This window comes from Saccopteryx leptura, chromosome 7 (genome assembly GCF_036850995.1).
Source record: "Saccopteryx leptura isolate mSacLep1 chromosome 7, mSacLep1_pri_phased_curated, whole genome shotgun sequence".
NCBI classification, from domain to species: Eukaryota; Metazoa; Chordata; class Mammalia; order Chiroptera; family Emballonuridae; genus Saccopteryx; species Saccopteryx leptura.
The window spans coordinates 655,710-683,030 of NC_089509.1; the positions used below are offsets into that span (position 1 = coordinate 655,710).

The 27,321-nt window shown below is 41.9% G+C and overlaps 1 protein-coding gene across 2 annotated transcripts in view; it reads right to left on the minus strand.

Annotated features, from left to right (window-relative positions):
- The window catches only part of WDR33 (WD repeat domain 33), a 135,672-nt gene that overhangs the window by 7,308 nt on the left and 101,043 nt on the right, over nt 1–27,321 (minus strand). For both annotated transcript variants that reach the window (XM_066345931.1, XM_066345932.1), the window contains exons 8-18: nt 19,535–19,661; nt 18,271–18,425; nt 18,100–18,178; nt 16,952–17,062; nt 16,510–16,604; nt 16,209–16,295; nt 15,834–15,973; nt 14,723–14,875; nt 13,097–14,182; nt 10,142–10,250; nt 6,703–7,141 (exon numbers count right to left, since the gene is read on the minus strand). In XM_066345931.1, the coding sequence (XP_066202028.1) occupies nt 6,703–7,141; nt 10,142–10,250; nt 13,097–14,182; nt 14,723–14,875; nt 15,834–15,973; nt 16,209–16,295; nt 16,510–16,604; nt 16,952–17,062; nt 18,100–18,178; nt 18,271–18,425; nt 19,535–19,661 (2,581 nt within the window). The remainder of the gene's footprint in view (nt 1–6,702; nt 7,142–10,141; nt 10,251–13,096; nt 14,183–14,722; nt 14,876–15,833; nt 15,974–16,208; nt 16,296–16,509; nt 16,605–16,951; nt 17,063–18,099; nt 18,179–18,270; nt 18,426–19,534; nt 19,662–27,321) is intronic.

Here is a 27,321-nt window from a genome sequence, read left to right on the forward strand (position 1 = left end):
AAAAAAAAAAAAAAAAAAACAGGCAGGAAGTAAACATATCAGAAAGTAGGATTACCTTGATTTTTTTAAGGCCTTTGGGAGTAATAACAGCAGTGAGCATTTTTTAAGGACTTACATCATGCCAAGTGCTTTATTTATTTATTTATTTTGGAATAATAAATAAATTGGAAACCGAGAAGCAGTTAGACTCCCGTATGCACCCGACCAGGATCCATTTGGCATACCCACCAGGGGGCGATGTTCTGCCCATCCGGGGTGTTGCACTGTTGCAAACAGAGCCATTCCAGCGCCTGAGGCAGAGGCACTAGAGCCATCCTCAGTGCCTGGGGAAACTTTGCTCCAATGGAGCCTTGGCTGCGGGAGGGGAAGAGAGAGACAGAGAGGAAGGAGAGGGGGAGGGGTGGAGAAGCAGATGGGCGCTTCTCCTGTGTGCCCTGGCCAGGAATCGAACCCGGGACTCTTGCACGCCAGGCCAATGCTCTACCACTGAGCTAACCGGCCCGGGCCCAAGTGCTTTATATGTATCATTCATTGCAGCTCATCCTACCACATGAAGCTGGTACTACGATCAACTCTATTCTACCCATGAGCACACTGAGGCTCAGAGGGGTTAAGTCACTTATATAAGGACATACGTGAGAGCTCAGATTTGAACTCAGCCAGCCTTGCCCTTCAGCCCAGGCTCCCAAATACGTTTCATAATCATTTAAACTTTTATAAGAAATATAATCAGAAAAAAAGGAGAGTATAAATTCATGTCTGCCAACTGTACTACACTTGTTTTGGTGACATCAGCACTGCCACCCTCACCATCTACTCGAGATGGTGACTAACCACCAATGACCCTATTCAACAACTGAGTGGTGGACAGGTAGGCATCTGGCTTATGGCAGTTTGGTGCCCTGGCTGGTGAACAATTTCACTGTCTCACAGGTATTCTGGATCTAGGAAATGAAGGCAGCTGGAGTGTTGCTAAAGCTGAGTCCTCATGAGGAACAGCACTGCCGTGGACCCCATGGGGAAGCAGACCAAGACCTGCAATCAGGAGGGTGTGTGAGCACACCGGGAGAGGCCCTGGGATGTGCAAAAAGGGTCAGAAGACAGCAAGAGCAAGGGTAGTCTGCATGAGGCACCTGCCCACTAACATCCTTTCAAGCCAGTATGTCTTTTTTTTGAGTCTCTATCTTTTACTCCATTTTATTTTTGAAATTTTCCAATTTACGTTAAAGTTTAGAAAACAGAACAAGCCCATACATTCTTCACCTAGGTTAATCAGTTCTTAAGATTTTGCACATGTGCTTGATGATCTCTTTATCCACCCATTTCCAGATTCATTTTCTAAACCATTCTAAAATCGGCTGCTGATATGGTGTTTCATCCGTGAACACTTTAGTATGTTTCTTCTAAGAACACGACTTCTCCCATATAATACTATTACTACTCTAACATGTAATATTATTTATTCTATAATCTCACTCAACTTTCTCCAGTTGTCCTCCAAATGCCCTTTACAGTTGTTTTTAAATATGGATTTCAATCATAATTACATTATTTGGAAGTCATGTCTCTCTGCTCTACTTTAGTCTAGAACAGTCCTCTCCTATATTTTATCTTTGTGATCTTGACATATTTAAAAGGTTCACCCAGGTGTTTTATAGAATGTAACACAATTTGAATTTTTCTGATTGTTTCCTCATGGTTCAGTTCAGGTTAAACTATCTTGGCCAAACTACTAAGACCTTCTCATGGATGCCAGTTTGTCTCAATGTTTATGATGTGCAAGTGACATGGCAACCGAATTTCACTGTGACAAAGGTCCATTTTCTCCTCTGCAATTAAGTAATCTGTGGGGTGACACTTTGGTGCTGAGACTATCCACAATCTTTAACCCACTGGTTTCAGCATCTACTGATGATCCTTGCCTGAATTAACTGTGACACTGACTGCTTATAAAAGAAGTGATGTTCTAGTACTCCCACCCCTCCTACCTTTCTCACTTGGTGTTTTACTGTAAAAAGAGCTTTCCCTTTTCCACTGCCACACTCGAGCTATCTGTTTAATAACTTTCTTGGTCCAAGGTAAGTGATAAATCATGCTCCTCCAAACAAAGGGGGTAGCTAGCACTGGCTGAAATAAAAGTATCAGGCAAGGTGGAGCTGGCCAGGAAGAGCAGCTGCGCAGAGCGGGAAAAGTAAGAGCAGAGGGTACTACCTCCCTGAGCCATATTCAGGACAGAATCCCCAGAGTCAGCAGGACTCTTCTTTTGTCCAGGCATGCATTATAAAACTGCCCCAGTTACAAAAGGACAGAGAGAATCTAAGTTGCCCTAACTAGAAAACAGCTTCTGTTACGGTCTAAATGTTTGTAACTATAGGCCCTGGCCTAGTGCTCAGTGGATAGAGTGTCGGCCCGGTGTATGGACGTCCCAGGTTCTATCTCTGTTTAGGGCACACAAGAGAAACAACTATCTTGCTTCTCCCAATCCCCTTCTTCCCCTCTTCCCCTCCTGCAGCCAGTGGCTCAGTTGGTCTGAGTGCATCAGCCTCAGGTGCTAAAAAGAGCTCGGTTGATTTGAGCATCGGCTCCAGATGGGTTTGCCAGGTGGATCCCAGTCAGGACACATGCAAAAGTCTGTATCACTATCTCCCCTCCTTTCATGTAATAAAAAAAAATTGTGTCTACCACAAAACTCATCTGTTGAAGCCCTAACTCCAATGTGATGATAACACTGGGAAACAAAATTTTTGTTGCATCCACAAAAAACTTGTTCTTACCTAATTCAAGTGTGCTAATCTCAAATCTGACATTAGTTTTTCTCTGTAAGCTACAGTTTTTTTGCAATTCAAGACTTTAGGTTTTCATCTTATTGTAAAATTTTCAACATTTAGTTTAACATAATGAAGTAGAATGTCTTCTTGGGCATCATCTTTGTGAAAATAATTTATATAATGCAGTAAGTACACTAATACACTAAAATTTACGATTGCATCAGAATTTGTCTATAATTTTGAAATAGAACATATTAAAACACTTATTTTAATAATAAAGTTTGTGCAAAACTTATTTAAATTCTATTCAGGCAAAAATCGGCATTTGAAGCGCTTGCATTTGTGTACTTGTCGAGTACAATCTCCTTTGATGCTCCAGCAGTAGTCTGCTCATCACTAACAGCTCCAAGATTTTCGAGAAACTTAGCAAGATGACCATTCAGGAAGTGAATCTTAACGCTCATGTTACATCCAATGTCACAGAAAGCCAACAGCATCCTTTGAACCAGAAGTTCATAGTTTTCTGCTTTTCTGTTGCCAAGGAAGTTCTCTGTAACTGCCACAAGACTGCCATGCTGCTTTCTCCTCCTTATTCACCTTCCTGGCGAATTCTTTGTCACGTATGAGGGTTCGAATTTGAGGTCCATACACCTGCTTTTATCTTCTCAAAAGACAAGGCAGGAAAAGCAGAAATAATGTTAAAAGCATTCACTTTCTCTATTTAAAGCCTGAACAAACTGCTTCATTAAGCCAAGTTTGATGTAAAATGGGGGAAAAATGATCCTGTCTCGATTAACTACAGGTTCATTCACAATATTTTGCATCCCTACTTCCAGAGCTTCATGTTTCGGCCACTCCTTCTATGTCCAGTGTTTCTCCCGAGCTCGGCTGTCCCACAAACACAGACAGCAAGGATACTTCGTGAAACCTCTCTGTTTTCCTAGCAGGAAATTTACCATTTTAAGATCCACACAAATGATCCAGTTATGCTCTTCATACTTCAGAAAGTCGAGGACAATTTTTATGTCATTCTTACTAAGTCATTCGGGTTAGCTAAACTGCTGAGGGGTTAATGACTGCTTGGCATCAGAAGAAGACCCTTCAGATTCTACAACCATTTCCTCATGCATCTTATCAAAATACACTTGATCACCATGTTCACTTTCTTCGTTCACAGAAGAAATAAAACCATTGAAAACTGGAACCGGGAGTGTCTCAGAGTGTGGGATAGGTTCGTATTGCTGAAGGAATATTAGGATATGCAATCATATGCCGCTTTTTCTTGCCGATGCCCTTTGTATGGATCAGACAGAAATAACAGTCACTGCTGTGGTCCTCAGGTTCACGCCAAACCATGGGAATACCAAAAGGCATTCCTTTGCACTTCCTTTTTTCCAGTCACGAAGCATTTCCTCACAATTATGACACACAATATGAGGAGCCCGATTCTTGTCTTGATCACCAAGAGGAACTTGAAAATAGGCAATATATGCACGTGTCACAAATGATGAAATATTGCACCTTTGATGTTGAAGTGTGTAACAGCCACATATATAACAGAAGGTGTCAGGACTATTCTTACATTTACGCCTACTCGAAGAAGCCATGATTCAATCTTAAAACAAAATAAGAGGGTGTTTTTATCAGATAATAATTTTTTCCATCTAAAAACAACTACAATTTATGTAAAAGTGATGTTTATAAAACATTAATTGCCTTGTGGTTATGTTCAATCCAAGAGTCCTTGCCCTTTAACTCCAATTTAAAAACCAATGCATGCCATTAACTGTAACAAAAAGAAATTAAAATTTCATAAAAACAAGAGCATGTACCAAAAAATGGATTTCAGATTTGGAATCAGTGATGCAGAGATGTATAAAAAGAGTTCTAAAACCTCATGCAACAGAAAATGAAAAAAAATTGTTCCCCAGTGTAATAGAGATGGGCCTTTAAAAGGCAATTAGGGTTAGATGAGATCATGGGAGCCCTCATGATGGGATTAGTGTCCTGATTAAGAGGCACCAGGGACTTGCTTGCTCATTCCCTCTCTCTTACATGCAAAGACACAGGGAGAAGGTGGCAGTCTGCAAGCCAGGAAAAGAAGTCTCGCCAGACACTCAGCCTGCAGAACTGTGAGAACATATATTTGTGCTGTTTAAGCCACTCAATTTATGGTACTTGGTTACGGAAGCCTGAACTCCTAATAAAATGATCCCTCTCAAATGCCTCTCCTTTATTTAACAGACCACCACTGCTCTAGGTCCTGAGGATGGACTGGGGGATAAACAAAGCCCTTGCCCTTGGGAAGCTGTTGTGATTCTGGGAGACAGCTGTATCTCAGGGCTATGTGCTATGAAGAAATAGAAAGCAGAGTAAAGGAACTAGGCATAACCGGAGGAGAAATCTAACTGGAGTAAGCCACAAACATTTGGGAAACGGAGCCCGAGGCAGAGAAAACCGAAGCACAACAGGAACAGAAGCATGTTCAGCACAAAGCTATGAATAGCAAAAGAATTTAGGCTGTGAGTCTGTTACTGACATAAAATATATCAAAATTTGAAGCTTAGTAAAGTCTGAAACTTTGCATAAGATGCAGATTCAAGAAATCAATGAAAGTCATGCTGATGCCAAAGCCATTGGAAACGAGGCACTTGTAGATATAAAAAGCCATTTCAGTCTGACCAAGCAGTCGCACAGTGTTGGCCTGGGACACAGAAGACCCAGGTTTGAAACTCCAAGGTCGCTGGCTTGCGCATGGGATCATAGACATGATGACCCCATGGTCACTGGCTTGAGCCCAAAGTCGTAGACTTGAGCAAGGGGTCAGTGGCTCAGCTGTACCTCCTGGTCATGGCACGTATGAGAAAACAATCAATGAACAGCTAAGGTGTCGCAACAAAGAATTGATGCTTCTCATTTTCTCCCTTCCTATCTGTCTGTCCCTATCTGTCCTTTTCTGTCACTAAAAAAAAAAGGAAAAAAAAAAAGAAAGCCATTTCAGAGCGAATACCTGGATATCATAAACACCCTTATAAAAACTGGGAGCTCTTAAATCTTTTTTTATCCAAAAAACTCCCTTCTGATTGTTTTCTTTTACTATTTCACACTCCATAGCCTTTTTATCAGGGAGCCTTGTCTAGCACATCCTGTGAGGATGTGGATGGCCAACCCTTAATCACTTACTAGGAACACTGGGGTGAGCTGTTTTGGAAAGGCATGAGAGGGAAGAATGAAGCAGTAGAGGAAAGAATGCTTAGCAGCACGGGCACTATGGGACCTTCCAAGATTCCAAGGTCAGAAATTGCTGATTCTTATTGTGATCCCTTGTCTGTTAAATGCTTACGGTAACACCTGTCTCACAATTCACTATGTCAATGAAATGAGACTATATAGTACACAGTCAATACTTAATTACCATCATCATTGATTATTCTGAGTCTCACTTGAAATTTCACTAATTCTTATTTTTCCTCCATACTTTCTTTTTCTTCCTCCTTATTTTTTGTATTCCATTTTTTAGCCCAAGCAAGTTGACCTACTTTAAACAGCCAGATTATTTTTCAGTTTCATTTGATTTTGTTAGGATCTTTAGGCAATTTCACAAAAACAATCTATTAAACAACTGCTTTATTCTTAATCTAGATACCTGTCTCTCATTCCATCATTCTAATCAAGAGAGCCTGGAGATCTCTAATCAGATCCAGGACACTTTTAGTGTAGAGACCCTCCCATTGCTTTAAAACTACCAAAAAATAGCAAGAAAAAAAAAATATATATATATTTCTAAATTGTAAAGATAAAAAAGAACCACATAAAGGTTAAACCATAATTTTTTAAGTCTAAATGCAAAGCATGGAAAGGGTAGGGCAACAAGAAAAAAGAAAAGAGAGCCTGTGGAAGGGAAGAGGAAACAGACCCACAGTTTCTACCCCACCTTTCTTCTCTGCGTCCTCGGAAACGAGGGTCCTCAGCATCCCGGGGGAAACGTTCATCTCCAGGTCTGCGGCCTTCCCAGGCCCCTGGAGGGCCCCGGGCCGAGCCCCGGCCATCCCCCTCACTGAATTCCCTGTGGTCAGGAGGAAACGGAGGTCCAGGACCCCCTCGTCTCCACTTTTCTTCTTGTGGTAAAGGTCCTCCTCGCCCCTCAAATTCACGCAATCGGTGGCCAAAGCGCTTGTCAGGATGGAAGTCATCTGGTCTGCCGAAGTCATCAGGAAAGTCGGGGTGAGGGCCGCGCCTATCAGGGGGGCCCCTGCAGTCCTGGCCGCCCCGGAAAGAGCCCCTGTCTGGACCGTGCTCGGGGCCACTGCTCTGCTCATGCCTCCTCTCGGACATGGGACCCATGTGGTGGTTTGGAGGGCCCCGTGAGTCACCTATAGGAAACAAAGCTGCTTTACCACATCTTCCAGGAATCCTGCCAACACAGGTCTGACTTTTCAGCATCACGTTTCAGAATGCATTCTTTTATTTAGAATGTTTTTCCTCCTTTGTTCTCAGCATACTTAGGAGACAAATATCCCTAAGGTACAGATTTCAACCTCATCACTTGCTAGCTAATGAACTGGACCTAGGGCAAATTACTAATCTGAAATGAGGTTACCAACACCCACCTTCTAGTAGTGATGAATCTAGAAAACATAAGCAAGCCTCACAGGAGTAAGACTGAGCTTCCCTCCCCCGCCCCCATGCTTTAGTGATTTCTCTGTTTGCTCATTTGCTCCATATCCAGGAGACAAGAGAAAACTCATGCTGCAGGCCAAGAAGCCACACAGCAGTCACCTCTGCACTCACCTCCCAGGGCACGGGGCTAACACCATCCATGATGACACTCCTTTAACCCCTAGTTCATTTAACTTGAGTTGTTTTGAGTCTAACAAAACCTTCTATAAGACAAACGAAGCACAGGCTTCCCTTATGGCAGCTTGGAGAACAAACAGCCTCTCTGTGCTTCACTTTCCAGGTTTACAGGAACATCTGCCCTGCCCTTTCTATGAACAGTATCTTGCAAACAGTTTAGTTTGGAAAACTAAACATTTTTTTACATATTTGAGCATGTCATATATTAAAAGTAGTAAATAAAAATGAAAAGACACCAATTTATTAAATTTGTGATGGTTAACTTAGATCATCTCCTAAGTTTGACAGGACCTCTTTACCTGGCTACTGAATTAATACAGCCATAATAAATGAATACTTATTTTCTGTTAACATACAAACTAAATCAAACAGCAAAGGGACACTCCTGCCTTGAAAACAAGTAGGTTCTTAACTGAAACTCCTCCCCCTGCCCAGTTCATGCCCTTACTCTTTGCCCTGGAACAGAGATAAACGGAACTGTTTCCCAATATCACACTCCGCCATGCTCATCACCCTGCCAATGTCCATACTCTTCTTTCCTGTTCATTTCTCGTAGCCATTTCAGTCCCTCCTCACTATTCAAACATGTATAAAAAAACTTGGAAATCTCTGTAGAAAAATACACCATTGAAGTATTCTCTATTCTTTCCTCCATAAAACCTGTCCTCTCCATGGTCAAGAAAGCACCTTCTGAGTTGGTCCTGTGTTCAGTTTGCAAATACCCTACATATGTATCCTTATAGTAGCAAGGACTCCTCACTCCTCCAGTATTCCTGCAGCTAATGGCTTCTCTCTGACATCCTGTTGCTTGAACCTGGTATAACCTTGGACACAGCAGACCTTTGACCTGAGGAAGCTGAACGTATTCCATTTGGACTTACCTAGGAATATTAATCCTCCCATTACCTTTATCTGTTTAGAAGTACCCTGCTTATCCAAGGAAAGAAACCCACCACTACAAATTAGAAGGGATGTGGCCACCGGTGATGGGGCGGCAGCGCTGGTTAATCCAGTGGGAGATGGCAGGGCCCCTTTCTTGGCTCTCCCGTCTCCCTTTGGTCCCTGGGAGGAAAAAGAGAGAAGGAAGAAAGAAAGAGAAAAAGAGAAGACGAGAGAGAGAGAAAGAGAAAAGGGAAAGAACATGGAGAGGGAAAAAGGTAGAGACAGACACAGGGCAGGGACAGGAAGAGAGGCAGGCTCTCAGTTTGCTGATGGCTGTACCTTATGGATAAAAGACTCTTCTTTCTTAGGGTCCCCAAATTCCAAAGACTGGTTCTTAACACTTGCTTTCATTTTTCCCTCTTGGCACATCCTCTGATTCCTTCATCCCTTCCTTTATCCCTATCTCCAATACCTCACATACACCAGAGACCAAGCTTTTTACATCCCAAGTCCTAGAGCTGTAAATGCTGACAAGGACTTTCCTTACTCTGATAAAATGGAGCAAGAGCCCTAACATGTACCACAGGGTGCTGTGGGCTTAACCAATTAAAATTTTAAAAAGTGCAACATTTTGAAAAGCAATCTCCACAGTACTCATGGCTCTCTGGTCTGTGCCCTTTCACTGAAGTCAACTCCTTTTAACTTCCCTCCACCCACATTCCCTAAAAGTACTAATCCCCTAATTCCCCAACAGCTATGGCACTCTACTCCTATTCTAATGTTTCCTGCTGGTGGATGCGAGTTTAACCCTTTAGGGAGCAGGGAACTCTGGCTCCCAGCGCACACCCTTTCAACTCCTAAGATTAACTCTTAATTTCCAAATAGCCTCACATCTAACTGAATACTGACAATTCTCATCTCTGTGCTTTCCGCAGCACCAACACCCTGAGGCAGGACACACCAGTGCACTGCTCTCTTACTGCCAATGTAACCAGCTCAGTAATTCACTACTTGGCACAGTTTGTGGGAGAAGGAGTGGTGTTTAAAAAAACCATTAAGCCTGACCTGTGGTGGTGCAGTGGATAAAGCCTCGACCTGGAAATGCTGAGGTTGCCGGTTCGAAACCCTGGGCTTGCCTGGTCAAGGCACATATGGGAGTTGATGCTTCCAGCTCCTCCCCCCCCCCTCTGTCTCTCCCTCTCCTCTCTAAAATGAATAAAAAAAAAATTTTAAAAAACCATTAACATCACTGAATTCTTTATGCTATCACAATACTGACAATGGGTAAGCTCAGCTCACCGCTGCCGAAGGGCGCTAAAGGATGCGTGTGCACTGGGTGTGCACAGGCGTCCCTTCACTCCTGACAGATGGGCACGGCTGCCTCTCCAGGCGGCCTCATCAGCAGCTTCTGGTAGTGAGGAGCTTATACCCTCAGGGCAGCATTTTGGCTTACTAATACAATCTATGAATGAAAGCAACTTAAGACAAAGCTATTCCCTGAAATGGCTGTGCTATTATTTTCCTACAGGTTCAAATGACCATTCTATCAATTACTTACCAATAAAACTATTAATTCTAAGAGTTACCCAAAGGTGGTAAAACACAATCTCTTATTTAGCCAAGCAGATATTTACCTTTGTTAGGGCCGGGTCCTTGTCCAGAATTAAGAGGGGGGATGCGACCTGGTGCTCCCTGCTGCCCTAGGCCTGGTATCAGGGGTGGGGGGCCTGTGTTCTGTCCTTCCTGAAAGATGTTTTCAAAGCGGGGGTGTGAAATCATAGGCATGTGCTTTATGAATAGCAAATTTTATCAGAATGTGATCAGATAAAAACGTCAACTGCCCCAAAGCCTCCAGCAGTAAGTGTATAGCTAGTGACATTATAGCAAACCTGCCCTTACATTGGGAGGAGATACTTCTCCTACCATACGAAAACACATGTATTTTAAACCTGCTGATACATTTTTATTTAAAGCTAGATCTCCACTTATGCTAAGCAAGAACCTCAATGCAAAGTCAGAAATTATATTGTAATGACAACACTACGCACAGAGAAACTCCTAGAAAGGAAAGACGTAGCCATCTGCCAGGACAGGTAAGCTCTACTCTGGAATCCCCAACTCCTGTGCAGCTATAGAAAATCATCCCTCCTTGCAAGATGTCAGGGCTGGGTTGAAAAGGGTGGTGTGGGAGGACAGGAAAGGGCTGAGCTGCTGCTGAATGTGCTGTTGATGCGAGCTTTCTCCTTTTTCCTCCCTCTATCTCTACCTTCCAGACCCCCTGTCCTCAGCACCCCGCTACTGTTTATTCCCAGCTCAGTCACCAGGGATCTCTTTGAGCTGTTCTGTCTGATACAAACCTGCTGTTCTATGCTCTCCATCGCCTTCTTCTGGCGCCCACACCTATCCCTAGACCTTATAGTCTGTACTTTTTACCCAGTATGTCTGAATTCTGATTCCCCGCTCTACCCAGTGACCTTGGATCATGTATGCTGACAAACAAACACATATCTAGTCATTCCCACACATAAAAATGCATTTAGTGACTAGACCTATGATGAGAATAGCAGTTCAAAACCATCAATAGCAAAATTGTTTTCACATTCCAAACTAGCTAATATGAAAGAGCAGCCTCGACAGGAGGAGCACATGACAGTTACAAACACACCACCAGTCATTTCTATACTCGTTTTCTACCTGTTTTACCTGAGAACAACATCTTTCATGCTGTTCATTTAATGCCTGAAAATAATTCCAGTAAACTACACCAATTAAATAATTCACCTGTCAAAAGTGAAGAAAGTCAGATTTAAGTATATAACAAATATAAGCAAAGATTTTCACCAGGCAACTTTTGAGATTTGAAATACCCTATTTCAAACCTTCATATTCATTCTACCAATATTTCTGCATGTCAATTAAATCTTTACAAACAAATGCTTTTCTTATATAAAATCGTTTACTACATGATAGAATAAAAGCTCTCACTAAATAGTCTCAGCAACGCAGCCCTGTCCTTTTAAATCTGACATGTTTGTTATTTCAATCATAAGATAAAAGCTAAAGGTCATATGTCTTTATCCTCCAAAATGAAAACTGTTAATTCACTACCATAGGTTGGGAAGTAAATTATTATTAACACACATGAATACACTTTGTATTAATAAAATATGTAACACTTTAAGTTTTAGGGCAATTCAGGATGGTAAACCTAGGTTTATTAAACTCATCCTAAATTTTGAAAAGTGCTTAATGAATTCTGGAAATAAATGTCATCAGATTCTTCACTGCTATGGACACACTTAAGTTCTGGAAGATCTACTGGAGTACCACATGATCTATTTATTTAGCTAGTCACTTTAATTCAGTGAATCCCATGGTCACCCTCATCTTACAGATATTCAGAGGTGTTAGCAGAGTGCGTTTCCCATTGTCAGCATCTGCAGTCTGGCCTCTTCCCAGCAAGTGGAGTGCCAGTGAGCATGGCTCACTCATACACCCCTCCCCCCAGCCATGCGGCTAGACCAGGGATCGGGAACCTATGGCTCGCGAGCCAGATGTGGCTCTTTTGATGGCTGCATCTGGCTCTCAGACAAATCTTTAATAAAAAAATGTTAAAAATATAAAATATTGTCACGTATTACAATCCATTCATTTTCTACCACTCATGTTCATGGTTGCGGTGGCTGGAGCCAATAACAGCTGTCCTCCGGGACAACACCAAATTTTTATTAGATAATGCTTAACATACATGGGTCGTTGTATGGCTCTCACGGAATTACATTTTAAAATATGTGGTATTCATGGCTCTCTCAGCCAAAAAGGTTCCCGACTCCTGTGCTAGACTAAATTCACAAGAACATAAACACCAGAGTCAACAGTAGTAAATCCACACATGCTCAGGCTAGCCTTCTGATTCCCCCAAGCAGCCTGAGCACACCTCACACCACCTCTCAAGCACAAGTTCAGGGAACAGATAACAAAATTCAGATGATAAAAACAGAACTGTCAAAAAAAGGGCCAAGAAAATTTCTATAGAAATACTCCCTCTTATAATAAATATTTTTATAAGCTGAAAACAACTTGAAAAGAATTTTATCCAAAGAGTCACTATTTGAGAAGCATTATTATGTGCTGAGAGATGTCTAAAAGCACACACTGAAGTGAAGACAGTGAGGTCATGGTCTACAGCGCACTTGTGAGGTCAAACATACCAGACTATCTTAAAAAGTGGAGCCGGCAGGCAAGTAACAGGAGGCTCTGCTGGCAGGCCCAGGAAACACCAGGAGGGCCCAGCAGGCTCAGAGGCACCCAGGCTCCCTCCCCAGGCCACAGCTCTTTTAGAGTCCTGAACAATTATGAACTGTACTCAACTGAAAGTTAATCTTTTCTGTAAGGACACCTATTAAAAACCTAGGTTGAGAAGTAAAGATTGATAATGCACTGTAGTTAATTATTGTCCTCTGCTTCCTCAGCTGTGACACTACTCGCAGGACAGGGCCACCACGTGAGAGACATACTTGGAAGTGCCATCTCAATGCAGAGCACACCTTCCCAACGTGTAATATGTACAAGATGGAAATAAGCAATACCTGACTGAAGGGGGCGCGGGGCCCATCACCTAGCAGAGCTGTCTTCTGCTGCTGGAATGGTATTTGCCCTTGAGATGGATGTGGCCCTCTTGCTGGGTTCTGCTGTCCCTGAGGTCCAGGGGGCCCTTGCATGCCACCCTGGGGTGGAGGTCCCAAAGAGCCTTGGGGCGGCCCCTGCTGACCTTGTGAGCCTGGAGGCCCTCGCAATTCCTGGGGAGGGCCCAGCATTGACCCTTGAGGTGGAGGCCCCTGCATGCCTCGCATCTCCTGAGGACCTCTCATTTCCTGAGGGCCATGTCCCAGTAGTCCACTTGGAGGGTGAGGTCTCATCTCTTGAGGTGGGTGGCCCATCATCATGCCTTGGGGAGTAGGACCCTGATTCTCTCGAGGGCCTGGAGGACCCTGCATTCCTCTTGGATTTAATCCCATGAGAGGTCCCTGAGACACAGGACCTTGGATCCCCTGAGACCCTGGCCCACCTTGTATCCCATGAGGATGAGGAGGTCCTTGTATTCCTCTGGGACCAGGTGGCCCCTGCATACCTTGAGTACCAGGAGGTCCCTGAGGGCCCATGTGACCCTGGGGACCAGGTGGGCCTTGGGGGCCTATATGTCCTTGCGGGCCAGGTAGACCCTGAGGACCCATATGACCTTGAGGACCAGAATTACCCTGTGGTCCAGGTGGCCCTTGAAGTCCCAAAGGGCCATGAGGTCCAGGATGCCTTTGTATTCCTTGAGGTCCATGCATGTCCTGAGGCCTCGGCAACCCTTGGGATGGGCCCTGGGGCCCTTGTGGTCCCATAAATCCTTGTGGCCCTCCACCTCCCTGATGCAATGGAGGACCCTGTGGTCCCATTTGTCCCTGGGGTCCAGGGGGTCTATACTGTCCCTGTGGACCTGGAGGCCCCATTTGAGCCATGTTCATTGGCATCTGCTGAGATGAATGGGGCTGTTGAAAACTTTGAGGAATCTGAGACATTGGACCTTGTCCTGGAAAGGCCTGGGGTCCAAGGAGAGGGGTACCCGATGAAGGAGGAGGCTGAATTTGCTCAGCTTGTTTCTGTGCAAGTCTTTCAATTTTAAGTTGCTGAAAAGAAAGAAAAATCATAATGAATAATCAGCCAGATCCCTAGAAGATAATACTTTTGTCACTTATATCATTGGGGAAACCTGAAAATAAACATGAGACATCAACCTCTTAACACCCCCAAAATAACTAAAGTCTGAATTACATTCAGATATTCAGAAAGCACTCCAGCCTCCAGCCTCACTCTAGAGTCTAGAGTCTAGACTACCCTTCTGTAGGGGAGGAGAACAGTTGTCAGGATTATTTATACCTATATTGACCAGAAAAAGCCCAATAATTTACTGGTGTTCCATCATTCTTGGTAGCTGTCAAAGGTAAAAAACTAACAATAAACCACCTGCTTTAGGGCTGACAGAAAAAGAAAAATTATTTTATTTGTGGATAAATAAGTGAATTCAAATTTAAACTCCACTGGCTTTATTTTTCCTATTAAAAATGTATGTTTAACTTAGGTCTACTGACAGCTTGACTGACCTGGTTAAAAACTAGCTCCCTAACGCAGCATTAGAACATTCTGAACCCCTAAGGGGCTTTACATACCTCTAGAAGTTGTGGGTTAGTATACTGTAATGTGGCCATTTCTTGCTCAATTTCTGCTTGTGTTTTTTTCTTCTCTTCCAATTTAATGTCCTCTTTTCTATCATTCAGAGCCTCGTTTGGGGCAGGAATTGGAACTTTATTCTGCATCCAAGCCTTGGAAAAGAAGAAAATATTGAAATATACCCTAAGTGTGTAAATTATAATAACATAATGAGAAAACCATTGTAAAATGTCATTGGCTCATTCCCAACTTAATAATTACAAGCTGGCTCACCTGGTATACTGTCTTTATTTCTAATGCTAATTCTTAGTGACAGGAATGGAATTTGGCAAGCTTATTACTAGGCAGAAATTACTAAATAAAAGATGTCATTTACCGCCTGACCAGGCAGTGGTGCAGTGGATAGAGCATCGGACTGGGATGGGGAAGACCCAGGTTCAAGACCCTGAGGTTGCCAGCTTGAGTGTGGGCTCATCTAGTTTGAGCAAAAAAGCTCACCAGCTTGAGCCCAAGGTCGCTGGCTTGGGCAAGGGGTTACTCAGTCTGCTGAAGGTCCATGGTCAAGGCACATATGAGAAAGCCATCAATGAGCAACTAAGGTGTTGGAACGCGCAACAAAAAACTAAAGACTGATGCTTCTCATCTCTCCGTTCCTGTCTGTCTGTCCCTGTCTATCCCTCTCTCTGACTCTCTCTCGGTCTCTGTAAAGGAAAAAAAAAAGAGAAAAAAAAAGATGTAAGATCCTGCATGTTATTAAGAATGTGAAGTTTGCCTGCCCCTTCAAAAGGGCCCAATCAAACAAATCAGATGACACAGAAGAGAGTTAATGCACTGTCTCCTCTCCCATGCCTCTCTTTTCTCTTTCCTCTGACAGCACGGATGACAATAACTAGGTGAGAATAAAGGATCTAGAGAATATTCATGACAAATTCAGCACTAATTGCAAAGCAGTAGATAGAAACTATGTCTAAAAATGCCTGATATATGTGAAAAATGCTCCCAAAGAGTTGTTCGTACAGAAATATCTTCAACAGATGAGATAAGCCAGAGAAACCTGTTCCTGAACTTCAGTTAGACTCTGCGATGTAGGGATGAGCTGGGGCCACTGACCTGCTGGAACTGAGCGGGAATAGGTTTTGCATAAGGAACTTTCTTCTGAGGCACTTTCTTCTGATTCTTCTGCATTACTTCCTCCATTCCCCAGTCTAAACCTGGAATCGTCATTTCAATTTCATTTGATTCATCCTTCCCTGTAATCATAAAGATGTTAGATTAGTCAAGTAAATAAAAGGAAGTGGCCATTTCATCATGAACACATTTTTGGAAGAATAAATTTTTACTGTTATATGGTTACATTACTTATATCACTATTTCTCAACATAAAGCATTTTAGCTTTTACAAAATAATTTAGTATCATGAAGATAAGAAAAACACATCTATAGAAATTTTATAAAAATAAAATTTATAGGTACAACTTCTCTTACCCATCTGCTCTTGTTCCATAGCTAATTTAAGTTGTTCCGGTATTCCCATCCCTGGAATTACTGCCAGGCTATTTGGTTCAAGGTCATCTATAAATAGGAATACATCTACTGTCAATATAGATTTTACAAATGTAGTGGCCCAATAAAATTAACACTTTTATAAAAATGAAACCTATTGTCAGTGACTTACAAATCAATAAACTATAAAACTAAAATTCATTTTGTAAAATCTTCTCAATGCCTAACACTTTTATAACAGAATAGCCAATTTCAAAGAAGAATAAATGTACAAGAGCCTCACCATAATCTACTCCATCTTCAGACATTCCCGGTAATAGGTTTAGATTATAGCGATCTCGCATTTTGTCACCTGGTCGGTTGCGGGTCCAAAATTTGCTACAAAATAAAAGTAATTGGATGGAGAGGAGCATGATTTCGGGGTATTTCTGGCACTTAACAGTACTAAACAGTCCCCTGGTAAACATAACAATTTTACAATGCTTTTCTTCCAAAAATATAAAATGTCGATTTTTTTATCAAATTAGACAACAAAACAAAATGTGAATCACAAGCTAATATTCAGTACCTTATCTCCTTGAAATATATGTATCTATAAACCAGCACAAAAACATTCCTAATTAGATGGAATACAAAGTAATACATCAGCCCACCAATAAAAACGCATTTGCTTACTTCCTGCTGCACCATGAGTGCAGACCCTCCGTATTTCACATGAAGCTTACCTAGTATGGTCATTGGAGCCTGAGCAGAGAATATGCCCAAGAGGGTGCCACGCCAGGCTCCAGATCATCCCTTCGTGGGCCATCTCCATCCCACCTACTTCCTTCTCTACCCTGCAACAGCACCAGGGAAAGAAGTTTTTACACAAAAGTTACCCAAAAAAAGAAGATATTTTATTTTAGTGTAAGACAAGCTAGCACAAAACCTGTTACTGTGAACCTGTCAATTCGATGTTTCAGCAGAATCCATTTGTCATCAGTAATGTATTTATTCATTCAAAGGGCACTCTAAGGGGTTAATAGGGGAAAAAGCTTCAAGAATGATATTGCCGCCTGACCAGGCAGTAGTGCAGTGGATAGAACATTGGCCTGGGACACTGCGGACTCAGGTTCAAAACCCTAAGGTCCAGCTCACCCAGCCTGAGTGTGAGGGATCACAGACATGACCTCATGGTTGCTGGCTTGAGCCCATAGCTTGTTGGATTGAAGGGCAAGGTCTCTGGCTTAAGCAAGGGGTCACTGGCTTGGCTGGAGCCCACTAGTCAAGGCACATATGAGAATCAATCAATGAACAACTGAAGCGACATAACTACGGGTTGTTGTTTCTCATCTTGCTCTCTCCTTCCTGTTTGTCCCATTCTCTCGCAAAATAAAAAAAGGAAAAGAAAAAGAAAAATTATGCCACCAATAAGAAATAAGAAAATGTTTTATTTGCCCTTAATGACTGCCACATCCAAAATTAAAGGTGGTAAGTTCTCAATTCTAAGCCAGTTTCCAGAATTGAAACCACAAAAAAGTCTCTGACACAGGACACATAAAACACTCAGAAAAAAAAAATACACACACTTTCAGGTGCTCTCTCCATAAAATACAGTGGTACCTTGAGATACAAATTTAATTCGTTCTGTAACTGAACTTGTAAGTCAGTCAACTCGTATATCAAACTGCCAGTACTGGACCCATGCGCCAACGCGCCAACTAGCAGCAGCTTCCCGAATCACAATTCGTATCTCGAAATTTCGCTCGGATCTTGAACAAAAATACAGATCAAGTCATAGCTCATATCTTAAAAAAAAAAAATTGTACGTTGGTCTGTTCCTATCTCAAGATACCACTGTATACAACTTCTTTACATGGTAAGTAATACATACCCAACATGCCAGAATAACAAAGAACCATCAGACCCTCCACTTGCAAAAAGCCCTTCGTGAACAGGATGCCAAGCCACAGCTGCAAAGCAAAAACACAGGGAAAGATAAAATTATTAGGAGCTCAGAATGCTACAGACAATAGAATGAGAAGTATACCTGATAGTCACTGACCTGTGGCTTCTTTCTTATGACCCCGGAAGACTTGAAGCTCTTCTTTCAGATTTCGGATATCAAAAAGTTTACAGAGATGGTCACGTGATGCTGTCAGTAACCAGTTGCCATTAAGATTTAATTTTACTTCCATCACTGTGTTTTTATGGGCATGACTAGAAACGAGTGCCAAGAAAATAATGTAAGTACTCAAAGAAAGTCTAAATCCACATAATGGTCATTTCTGTTGAAAAGAACATGGGTCAAGATGGCAAGAATTCTGGCCTACAAGTGATAAAGCATGACGCAGAAACATTACAGTACCACAGGTAAAATACATTTGAAATAAAGGCCTATTATCTAGACACTGCTCCTTTAACCAGTTAAAATAGCAGCAGAGCTTCAACTGGATGTAAAAGTATTATCTTTAAAGCAGGGTAAGCATTTGAACATATAAATTACAATAAAGCTCATTTAAATTTTTAAATTCAATGAATCTCCCCTCACTAACACAAAGCAAAAAAAGAGCCTGGTATTGTTTGAGACTTAATTTGATCTCAAGACACTGCAAGAAGCCAAGGCTGCACAATGCACATCTCTTAGAAGCACTGTTGCCAAGGCATTCCAAGTTGACTGCGGCCACTGGAGATATGCAACATGGCAGCCCAGCTCCCAGCAGCCTACTCTGCATATGGCTCACTCCCAATAAGAAGGACTAGGAGGCAGTTGCTTGGTCAGAAAAAAAAAAAAAAAAGGTAACAATATATTCCAATCACTGTGAACGTTCACAGATAATTCAAAGGAAAAATTTTATTATGTAGCTGTATCATAAGCAAGCACCTTAGATAAAAAAATAAGAACTGATTCAAAACTGAAAGGAAAAGTTCTCTACAAATAGATGTAGTGAGATGGAGAAAGCTGGGCAGCTATATGTCTAGTAAGGAGCATACACATCAAATCCATACAGTGCCAAAATGTATTATAATGAGGAGAAACAGTAAGCTAGAATAGTAATAACTACCTCCTTCTCAATCTCCCCCTCACCTCCACCCCCCCCCCCAAGGTACCCAAATTAAATTTAGCATATGTGGCAGAAAAAAAAATCAAGCCTTATTTCATTAGGAATTCCAAGATAAATCATATTTACGTAACAAGAAAGCCATAGATACAAATCCATCTGTTGCCTATACTACTTTTTCAAAAGTACATGAGAGAAAACTAAGTCAAATGCAGGCAACTTTATTACCCTTTGTTTAGGGACCAAAGTCGGGCTCCTATAACTTACAGTGTTGCAAGACTCTGCCCAGTCTTGGGATCCCAGAACTTGATTGGCTGCTGACTGTCTTTACTTCCTGAAACTACTAATCCCTTTGTTGGGTGCCAGTCTACACACTTCACGTCAGCACCATGCCCTGTCGGAACAAGTTCACATAAAAACCTCATCAGTCATGTGTGTTTAAAGGAAGACTCCATCCTAATTTGAACCAAAGTAGAGAAACCTATTCAATGTTTTTTATTTTTGTTTTTTGTTTTTTTTTTACAGAGACAGAGAGAGAGTCAGAGTGTCAGAGTGAGGGATAGACAGGGACAGACAGACAGGAACTGAGAGATGAGAAGCATCAATCATTAGTTTTCGTTGTGCATTGCGACACCTTAATTGTTCACTGATTGCTTTCTCATATGTGCTTTGACCGGGGGCCTTCAGCAGACTGAGTAACCCCTTGCTTGAGCCAGCGACCTTGGGTCCGAGCTGGTGAATTTTTGCTCAAACCAGATGAGCCCACGCTCAAGCTGGTGACCTCGGAGTCTCGAACCTGGGTCTTCCACATCCCAGTCCGACGCTCTATCCACTGCGCCACCGCCTGGTCAGGCTATTCAATGTTTTGATCCAAGTGTTCAGTTATCTTAAATTTTTGAAGACTCCTTGGTCTTTGTGTCTGGGAGCATTGTGGATATGTAACAACCTCTCTTTTAGGACAAGACACACAGGAACCCTTCCTCGTCTCCCAGAACTAAGCTCTTCTTCCTGACTTGCTGGTACGTTAGTCAAGGCTTTTGGAGCTATACCTCTCAAGTCATAGTATTTAAAGCTTTTTCAACTTTTGATGTTCCTGTATTATACTACTTCTTAGGCACAATTTATGTCATTCATTTGTTTTCCCACTTTGTCTTAAGTGGCCCTTAAGACAAAAGCACTAAATTCAGATTCATATACTACCACTTCTAGCTGTGACAACAGAAAAAGTGTTTCCTCAAGTACAGAATGAGAAAAACAATACCTGCTTCACTCAAACACATGTCAGATGAGATGATAATAAAAGATACCCTTCTGAGTAATTACTAAATGTTAAGCAATGCATTGAGCACTTAGGAGCATCATCTACTGAAATACTAACAAAATCCCAAGGAAAGTATAATAAATTATATTCATTTACAAGTGAAAAAAAGAGAAGAAATGGAAGGGTTCAATAACATGTCCTAGATTCCAGAGCTAGCCCACAGGACAAGAGCTGAGACCCAAACCTGGTTTACAGGATCCCGAGACAGTGCTTCCAACCACTGTGCTACAAAACGAGGTCCCATCACAAATGTAAGAGATAAACTGCTACTAAAAATCAAAAAAGTGAAAATCAGAATCTATAAAACTGAATGAAATCTTTGAAAAACTGGGTGCTGCCTGACCAGGTGGTGGTGCAGTGGATAGAGCATCGGACTAGGATGTAGAGGACCCAGGTTTGAAACCCTGAGGTCGCCAGCTTGAATGCGGTCTCATCCAGATTGAGCGCAGAACTGCTGGCTTGAGTGTAGGATCATAGACATGACCCCATAGTCACTAGCTTGAGCCCGAAGGTCACTGGCTTGAGCCCAAGGTTGCTGGCTTGAGCTGGGGGGCACTCACTCTGCTGGAGCCCCCCCCAACCCCCGCAAGGCACATATGAAAAAGTAATCAATGAACAACTAAAGTGCTATAACTATGAATTGATGCTTCTCATCTCTCTCCCTTCCTGTCTGTCTGACCCTGTCTGTCCACCCCCACACTAAAAAAAAAAAAGAAAACCAAAAAAACTGGGTGCTGTATGAGTTCCAAGAACATTTTATACTGCAGAGTGCACTAAGTGGCAGGTGCAGAAGGAGGCACAGAGCATCTGCACCAGCTCATTCTCTAACATGGGTCACACCCAGCTTCTAGGTGGGAAGGAGGAAGAATACAGAAGAATGAAAAACAGAAAATAGAGAAGAAAAGAGACAGTTCTAGAGGCAATGGAAAGTGAATTTCTACTAATTCAGAAGGGAAGTAATTCATATCTCAAACAGGCATGGGCTAAGGACAATACCCCATATGGCAAGCATCATCTAGGGCAGTGGTCCCCAACCTTTTTTGGGCCACAGACTGGTTTAATGTCAGAAAATATTTTCACAGACCGGCCTTTAGGGTGAGACGGATAAACGTATCACGTGACTGAGACAAGTGTCAAGAGTGAGTCTTAGACGGATCTAACAGAGGGAATCTGGTCATTTTTTTAAAAATAAAACATCGTTCAGACTTAAAAATATAAATAAAATGGAAATAATATAAGTTATTTATTCTTTCTCTGTGGATAAGTACCAAATGGCCCACGGACCGGTACCGATCTGCGGCCTGGTGGTTGGGAACCACTGATCTAGGGGATACCAACTATCTGGAGAACAGTTTAGTAATGTGTATCAAAAGCATGAAAAAAGTACATATTCTACAACCCTACAACCCCGTATCTCAGACTTTATCATAAGAAAATAATGGATGTCCAAAAACACTTGTCAGGCCTGACCAGGCAGTGGCGCAGTGGATAGAGCATCGGAGTAGGATGCCGAGTACCCAGGTTCGAGACCCTGAGGTCGCCAGTTTGAGCATGGGCTTATCTGGTTTGAGGAAAACCTCACCAGCTTGGACCCAAGGTCGCTGGCTCAAGCAAGGAGTTACTCAGTCTGCTGAAGGCCCACAGTCAGGGCACATATAAGAGAGCAATCAATGAACAACTAAGGTGTCGCAACAAAAAACTGATGATTGATGCTTCTCATCTCTCTCTATTCCTGTCTGTCTGTCCCCACCTATGCTTCTCATCTCTCTCTATTCCTGTCTGTCTGTCCCCACCTATCCCTCTGACTCTCTCTCTGTCCCTGTAAAAAAAAACCCAAAAAAAAACCAAACACTTGTCAGGATGATAAAGTTTATTTTTAAAATGCCCTCGAGCCTGACCTGTGGTGGCGCAGTGGATGAAGCATTGACCTGGAACGCTAAGGTCGCCAGTTCGAAACCCTGGGCTTGCCTGGTCAAGGCACATATAGGAGTTGATGCTTCCTATTCCTCCCCCCTTCTTTCTCTCTCTACTCTCTCTAAAATGAATAAATAAAACCTTTAAAAAAAAATGCCCTTGAACAGACAACAAATACCTATATTACAAAATAAATATCTTTATGGCATATGTGCTCAATGGAATATGATGCACCTATTATAAATGACAGCATTATTTAATGGTATTAAAACGTTCACGATACTGTTTATTTTTAAGACAAAAACAAGAAACACTAGTGTGCAGCATCACTTCAGAAGGCAAGTTAGTGACATGAGTGACTGTGTGCACACCCTATAGACAGAGACACAAGCAAGTTGTCTAGATATCAAATTGTCAACAGAAATAGTATTAACCTGAGTAGTGAAAGTAAGAAGATTCTATTTACCTGTTTTCTGTTTTTACATTTTCTATGACAAACACATATTATTTTACAATGGGGATTTGAAGGTGGGAAAGGAAAAAAGTGGTCTGGTTGTTCTTTTAATTTTTTTATTTAACCCTTTGAGTAGTGCGTTTTTTTCATGCTCACTGACCCCCATGCGTTTTTTTGCAAAAAATGAAATTAGTTCCAGTTACAGTTTATTAACTTAAAATCATGTTTATTTGATAACCAATTTATGGAAAAAGAAGAACATACATTTGCCTTTTTAAAATATTGCCTTACACATTTTTGAAATAAAAATTTTTGTTCCGATCGTACTCTGGCTGGTCAGGAGGTATGAGGACATACATGAATGTTCATACTACTCAAGGAGTTAAAAAAAATAACTAAGGATCGCCTAACCAATAGTGGCGCAGTGGATAGAGAGTTGACCTAGGACACTGAGGTCCCAAGTTCAAAACCCTAAGATCGCTGGCTTGAGCACAGGGTCACCAACTTGAGCGGGAGATCATCAACATGATCCCAAGATCACTGGCTTGAACAAGGGGTTGTCAGCTGGAGCATAGGCTCACCAGCTTGAGCCTGTGAACATTGACATGATACCAAGGTTGCTGGCTTGAGCCCAAGATTGCTGACTTGAGCAAGAGGTCAGGGGGTTGAGCCTGAGCACCCCTACCCCATGGTCAAGGAACATATAAGAAGCAATCAATGAACAACTAAAGTGACACAACTACATGTTGATGTTTCTCACCCTCTCTTTCTCTCTCCCTTCCTCTCTCGCTGTCTAAAAAAAATTTAAAAATTGAGAATGAACAAATTAAACAAATACAATTCAGTCTTCTAGCATACTACTTACCTTTTTTTTTGTTTAAAGAGACAGAGAGTCAGAGAGAGGGACAGATAGACAGGAATGGAGAGATGAGAAGATCAATTCTTCACTGCCGCATCTTAGTTGTCCATTGATTGCTTGTTCATTGATTGCTTTCTAATATGTGCCTTGACCAGGCGGCCAAAGCACAGCAAGTGACCCCTTGCTCAAGCCAGCGACCATGAGGTCAAGTCTATGATCCCGTGCTCAAGCTGGTGAGCCCACACTCAAGCCGGTGACCTTGAGGTTTCAAACCTGAGTCCTTTGCATCCCAGTCCAACGCTATATCCACTGTACCATAGCCTGGTCATGCCTACTGCTTACCTTAAAAACTTATTTTTTCCTTAGGTTTTATTTGTTGAATAAGGAAGCATCAACTCATAGTTGCCTGCCATATGTGCCCCAACCAGACAAGCTGGGGACTTCAAACAGGTAACTTCAGCTCCAGGTCAATGTTCCATCCCCTGAGCCACAGATCAGGCTTAAAAACATTTAATGTTACTACCAATGTGATTCTGAAAAGATATGGCTAGAAAATTTAAAAACTTGATGAACCATTATCATCTAAAATTAAATAATATGTAAACCTATGTATTTTAACCAAACTTGAGTGGTAAAAGCAAGGGAAAGCACTATGCAAAAAAGTTCACATTATTAGCAGCCACCTCTATGCTCACCTTTTTTTATTTTTATTTCTTTTAGTGAAAAGAGGGAAGGCAGAGACATGCGCCCCAACCGGGATCCACCCAGCAAGTCCAATAGGGGGCGATGTTCTGCCCATCTGGGGCCCTTGCTCCATTGCAACCAGAGCCATTTTTTTTAGCACCTGAGGCAGAGGCCATGGAGACATCCTCAGTGCCCAGGACCAACTCGCTCTAATCAGGTCATGGCTATAAAAGGGGAGGAGGAATCAGACAGAGCGGAGAAAAGCAAGAGGGAGAGGGATGGAGTAGACGGGCGCCTCTCCTGTGTGTCCTGATCAGAAATCAAACCCTGAACTTCCGCATGCCAGGCCAACGCTCTACCGGTGAGCCAAACGGCCGGAGCCCTATGCTTACCATTTGTGGGACACTTTCATTATATAAAGTATATGCTTAGTTTAAACAAGTATATGCAAAATCAAAAACACTAGTCCATAAAAAGGAACAAAATATTATCAGCTGCTTTAATGTTGTGTCCTAAAGTATTCTAAAAGGTATTCAAGCCAGTGTGATTCCCATCCACCCTTTCATTAAGTGAATTTACCCATATCCACATATATCACTAATATTAATCAAATAGATACTGATTGTTGGATATTATTTTATTAGTGTCAATAATAAAAATACTACAATTAAAAACATACATTTTTTTCTTTTTAAAAACATTTTTTAAATTTGTTAATTTTAGATAGAGGAAAGGTGGGGGCAGGGAGAGAGACAGGAACATAGATTTGTTCTTTTATGTGCCCTGACCAGGGATCGATCCGCCGACCTCTACACTTCCACACAGTACTCTAACCACTGAGCCCCTCCGCCAGGGCTACATGTACTCCTCATTTATGGTGCTACTCTAAGCACCATATATAGACTGTCTCATCATCTTCCATGTGACGCATACAAAGTACAGACAGGCTAACTTGCCACTACCAGACAGCTAATACGTGGCACAGCACAGAGCTGCGTGCAGGGAGCTGGCCAAGAGCCACTGCTCTCAGCGTCTACTCTGTACTGCCTCATTAGATGTGATAGCATTAGTCTAAGAGTTACAGGAGGAAGAAGAAACAAAAACCTGTACCTTCGTATGTGTTTCTATAATGCACAAAGGCTCACTGAACGATGGCACATAGCAGACAGGGAGTTAGGACAGAAGGGGGACTATTCAAGCCTTTGTATTGCTTTGTTTTTTTGAACCACGAGTATATATTATCTACTTATAAAAAATTAAATACACCCTGACCAGGCAATGGCGCAGTAGATAGAGTGTCGGACTGGGATGCGGAGAACCCAGGTTGGAGACCCCGAGGTCGCCAGCTTGAACGCGGGCTCATCTGGTTTGAGCAAAAGCTCACCAGTTTGGGCCTGACCTGTCGTGGCGCACGGGATAAAGCGTCGACCTGGAAACGCTGAGGTTGCCGGTTCAAAACCCTGGGCTTGCCTGGTCAAGGCACATATGGGAGTTGATGCTTCCTGCTCCTCCCTCCCCCTTCTCTCTTTCTCTCTCTCTCTCTCCTCTCTATAAATAAATAAATAAATAAATAAATAAATAAATAAATAAATAAATAAAATGGCATCGCCAAAAAAAAAAAAAAAAGCTCACCAGCTTGGACCCAAGGTCGCTGGCTCGAGCAAGGGGTTATTCAGTCTGCTGAAGGCCCACGGTCAAGGCACGTATAAGAAAGCAATCAATGAACAACTAAGGTGTCACAATGCGCAACGAAAAACGAATGATTGATGCTTCTCATCTCTCTCCATTCCTGTCTGTCCCTGTCTATCCCTCTCTGACTCTCTGTCTCTGTAAAAAAATTTAAAAAAATAAATCCTATCCCCATCTTTAAAAAAAAGATTAAATACAAATAAAGTTATCTAAGAAAATATGTGCAAAAAAATATGTGCAGTATGTTAATATTTGATTTAAAAAGAGACCACACCCCAACAAACAGCACCCATATACATTTGCTCAATAATGCATAAAATGTGTCTTTAAAAGTACACAAGAACTTGAAAATATTAAATGCCTCCAAGAAAAGGAACTGAGTAATGGGGAAACAGGGGTAATGTGCCTTCATCATATCTTGTTTGGTAATTTTAAAATATTAAAACATGTAAATAAATCTATTGAATAAAAATCAATTTAAAATTTTAATTCACGCCTGACCAGGTGGTCGCGCAGTGGATGGATAGAGCATCGAACTCGGATGTGGAAGACCCAGGTTCAAGACCCCGAGGTCGTCTGCTTGAGCACAGGCTCATCTGCTTTGAGCAAAGCTCACCAGCTTGGACCCAAGGTCACTGGCTCGAGCAAGGGGTTACTCGGTCTGCTGAAGGCCCACGGTCAAGGCAAATATGAGAAAGCAATCAATGAACAACTAAGGTGTCACAATGAAAAACTGATGATTGATGCTTTTCATCTCTCTCCGTTCCTGTCTGTCCCTATCTATCCCTCTCTCTGTCCCTGTTAAAAAAATAATAATAATAATAACAAAATGGAAACTGCTATTTATGTTTCTGAAAAAAATTTTTTAATTCACTACATAACAGTGAATTAATTACCTCCAGAAAGTGGGTATGAAATCATTACAGGTGGCATATAATATTTTTATAATTAAAAAAATAAATAAATAAAAGAGAGGCTGGATAGACCTAGAGGATATTATGCTAAGAGAAATAAGTCAGACAGAAAAACTGTATAATTTCACTTATATAGTCTAAAAAAATAGATACCAAATAAATGAACAAACAAAACAAAAACAAACTCATAGACACCGAGAACAAACTGACAACTGCCAG